The sequence below is a fragment of the Dioscorea cayenensis genome, unplaced genomic scaffold (assembly GCF_009730915.1).
Source record: "Dioscorea cayenensis subsp. rotundata cultivar TDr96_F1 unplaced genomic scaffold, TDr96_F1_v2_PseudoChromosome.rev07_lg8_w22 25.fasta BLBR01000940.1, whole genome shotgun sequence".
Lineage (NCBI taxonomy): Eukaryota > Viridiplantae > Streptophyta > Magnoliopsida > Dioscoreales > Dioscoreaceae > Dioscorea > Dioscorea cayenensis.
This window is the reverse complement of record NW_024087331.1, coordinates 308-3,874: the sequence shown is the minus strand read 5'-3', so window position 1 is coordinate 3,874 and position 3,567 is coordinate 308. Positions and strand designations below refer to the sequence as shown.

Genomic DNA, 3,567 nt, shown 5'->3' with positions numbered 1-3,567 from the left:
TGAGGCCATGGGGAGTGTTCGGAGGAGTCTGGAGTTCTTGGGTCCCCGTGCTGAGGTGGAACGCTGTTCTGAGGCAGTTCTTGAGGTTGCTATGGCCGAGGAGGCGCCGGGACAGCATTCGGAGTAGTCCTCTTTCTGGGTTGTTAGGTGGGGAGGAGGCCCCTGTTCTCCTCCTTTTTCTTTCTCTTGCATGTACTCCTTTGTTTCTGTAAGTTTGTGTGTTTTGAGATGTTTTGCACCACTGCTAGTGGTTGGGTGTCCTTTCCCCTTTTTGTGTGGGGGGAGTCTGGGGTTTTGTACTCTCTCTTATTTTATTGAAGTGGTTTATCCACCTTTTCAAAAAAAAAAAAAATAAAAAAAATAAAATAAAATATTATGGTGTTACGAATCACGGCTATAGAGACACCGAGGGCAAGGGAGGATCTGCATATCATTTTAATTTATCAAATAAATATTATTTAATTTATCACTAAGTCATATGACATACAACATTTAATTCGTGGAATGTTATTAATTTTTTTTGTTGAAATAGTTTTAATATTTATTTATAAACAAATCCTGCATCAAACAGTAAACTTATGCAATAATATAACTGGTATTTCATCTTTCCTTTAATTTAAAGAACACACATAGATGTAACTTTATTTTTTTAAAGATAATATATAAATCACATATCAATTCATATGGAGAAAAAGAAGATAACAACAAAAATATAAATAAAAACAATCCATAGCAAAGTAAAAAAAGCATATACATAATGCAATGGTAAAAATACTCATAAGAGTGGATCTTGTTTAAATCTAATAAAATCCACCAAATCAACTAAAAGAAAATAACAGTCAATGAGATACTAAGGATGTTGTTCTCAGGTAAGCTCATATATATTAATATATACAAACATTAAATTTAAATAGGAGCGGGATCAAAACACCTCATCCAATTGTATACTCCATCGCTCTTTTTTATCTGTTGTGAATAACCGAATCTTATATAGTAAGAAAATTGGTTATTTCACGTAATTTAATAAAAAATTATTTTTTTTAATATTATTTTTAATTTATATTTTTATATATCTCTATCATATTATTTTTTTAAAAAAAATAAATATTTTTTGATGTAAAAAATATGACAGATAAAAAAAAATATAAATTTATGACAGATAAAAAAATAATTGATGTAGTAAATGCAAAGCAAATATAAAAAACTGGAATATTATGCCAAGAAGCAAGTCAATGGCTTGTTCCCCTATCTCCTTTCTCTTGATCTACTCCTCTCTAGTGCTGCCATTGGCATTCTCTTCTCAAACAATAGACTACTACTTCTCCTCCATCATCAGCTTCGGAGGTTCTCTGAGCGACACCGGTAACTTGTTCTACTACCTTCACAACAACTGCTCCATCGCCCACTTCCCCTACGGCATCACCTTCTTTCATCGCCCCACCGGCCGCCACTCCGATGGCCGCCTCATCGTTGACTTCTTGGGTTTGTTCTATATATCTATATATCTATATATTCAGTCAAAGCCTTTATTTTGTTCTTCAATTTTGTTTACATTCCTTTCTCCAAAGTTAAATCAGATTGTTCTTCATTCTTTCTTTCTTTTTTTTTCTTTCTTTTATTATTATTAGTTTTTAACAAAGTGAGTAAACCAGCGAACACATTCATTTTATTTTTTTTAATTTTTTTATTTATATTTTTCTGAAAAAAAAAAGTCAAATCCTCTGCCACTCACATAAAAATTAAATGGTTTGACCGGTTGACGGTCATCTTTCTCCATGCAATGTTTGCAGTGTTTCTGAAATTTTTTTATCTTGGATTAACAAAGAAAAAAATTTCACAGCGGAGGCAATTGGATTGCCATTCCTTCCACCATATCTAGCAGGACCAGCTAAGCATAATTTCCAGCAAGGAGTCAACTTTGCCATTGAGGAGGCACAGTGGCTGAAACTTCCTTCTATAAAGAGAATGGCTTTCCCCTTCCAAACAATACTTTCTCTTTGCATGATCAATTGAATTGGTTCCAAGATATGCTTCCCATTCTCTGTTCTTCACTTTCAGGTTTGTTTCCTCTTTCCCTTAATTTTTAATAAACATTATCATTAATAAGCCATGAATTACTGCATTTTCACTCTTGTGCAGAGTGTGAGGCTAAGTTGGGTAAATCACTCTTCATTGTTGGTGCAATCGGAGGAAATGATTACCACATTGCAATGTTAAAAGGATCCAGTGATTATGAAATAAAAACTCTTCTAGTTCCTGTCATGATCCAGGCTATTAGTTCTGCAATCAAAGTGAGCTGCATTAATACTTGTGTTTATTATATATGTTTCACAACAATGAGGAGCATTTTTATTATGTTTTATTGTTTCCAGGATTTGATTAAATATGGTGCAAGAACATTGGTAGTTCCAGGGAATTATCCAGTTGGATGTCTCTCAGCTAGTCTCACATGTTTTCCAAGAGAAGGTGACTATGACCAGAAAACAGGGTGCTTGAATTGGTTGAATGAGCTCACTGAGTTATATAACCAAAGGCTCCACATTGAACTTCAAGATATCCAGCATCAACATCCTCATGTCACCATCTTCTTTGTTGATTATTATGGAATTATCATGGAAATGTTGCAATCGCCTAAAAAATATGGTAAGTTATGATTGAACTACGACGGCATTACATAAAAACAATAAGCAAAGATTTCATGTTTAGCACTGTCTGAAGGTTGATTTCAAGGTAAAAAATAACTGAAAAATGTATGGTGAACAGGTGAAAGTATAAGACATGATGATCATAATAATGTTTGTATTTCTTTTGTAGGTTTTAAGGACAAGCCTTTGGTTGCATGTTGTGGAGGTGGAGGTCCTTATAACTACAATGCATATGTGCTTTGTGGTGAAGGGGCAAGAGCTTGTGATGACCCTTCAAGCTTAGTGTTCTGGGATGGTGTTCACCTCACTGAAGCTGCTAACAAGATCATTGCCACTGATTTGTTACAAGTATTGCATGTATCTCCTTCAATTAACCAACAATTCCCACATATTGTTAAGATCTATGATCAAGCTCAGCATGTCAGTATGACTGTGTAAGTGAGTGGGAAAGTCTATCTATTTTCCTGGCTTTCCTCACTTCTGATGATGTTTATTTGTCTGTTTTTCAATAATTATAAGTGCAGGTGAATAAATAAATAGTTGTCATTTTTTTTTGTAATTGGATATTTATTTTGAGATTGGTGGATTGTTAAACAATCATTTAAGTTTAAATCAATAAAATAAACATATATTGTTGCCAATTAAATAGCTTATTCTAAGCTAGAGAGATTCAATCCTACCATCAACTGCTTTAAAAGTTTGATGTGAGATGTGTACTGGTTTTATACATGAAAGTGGACCAACTACTTAAGGTGTTTTTTGGATCAGTTTATAGCTGACCCAAAAGCACTTATTTTATAAGTTAAGTCTGCTTATGAGCGCTTTTATATCAGTGCTCGACTGCTCTCAATGTTCTCGCTCGCTGAAATAAAGTTCTCAACACAACTTTTATAAATAAAGTTGTCAAACACTAGCTTATGGA

The 3,567-nt window shown here is 33.8% G+C and overlaps 1 protein-coding gene across 1 annotated transcript; it reads left to right on the top strand.

Annotated features, from left to right (window-relative positions):
- The first annotated feature begins 1,232 nt into the window (after window positions 1-1,232).
- Window positions 1,233-3,223, top strand: LOC120255310 (GDSL esterase/lipase At1g28650-like). Its single transcript, XM_039263152.1, is given in 6 exon segments — window positions 1,233-1,482; window positions 1,841-1,926; window positions 1,929-2,058; window positions 2,140-2,291; window positions 2,373-2,643; window positions 2,815-3,223. Coding segments are annotated over 6 exon segments (1,158 nt in total). The 3' UTR covers window positions 3,084-3,223.
- Window positions 3,224-3,567: the final 344 nt, after the last annotated feature.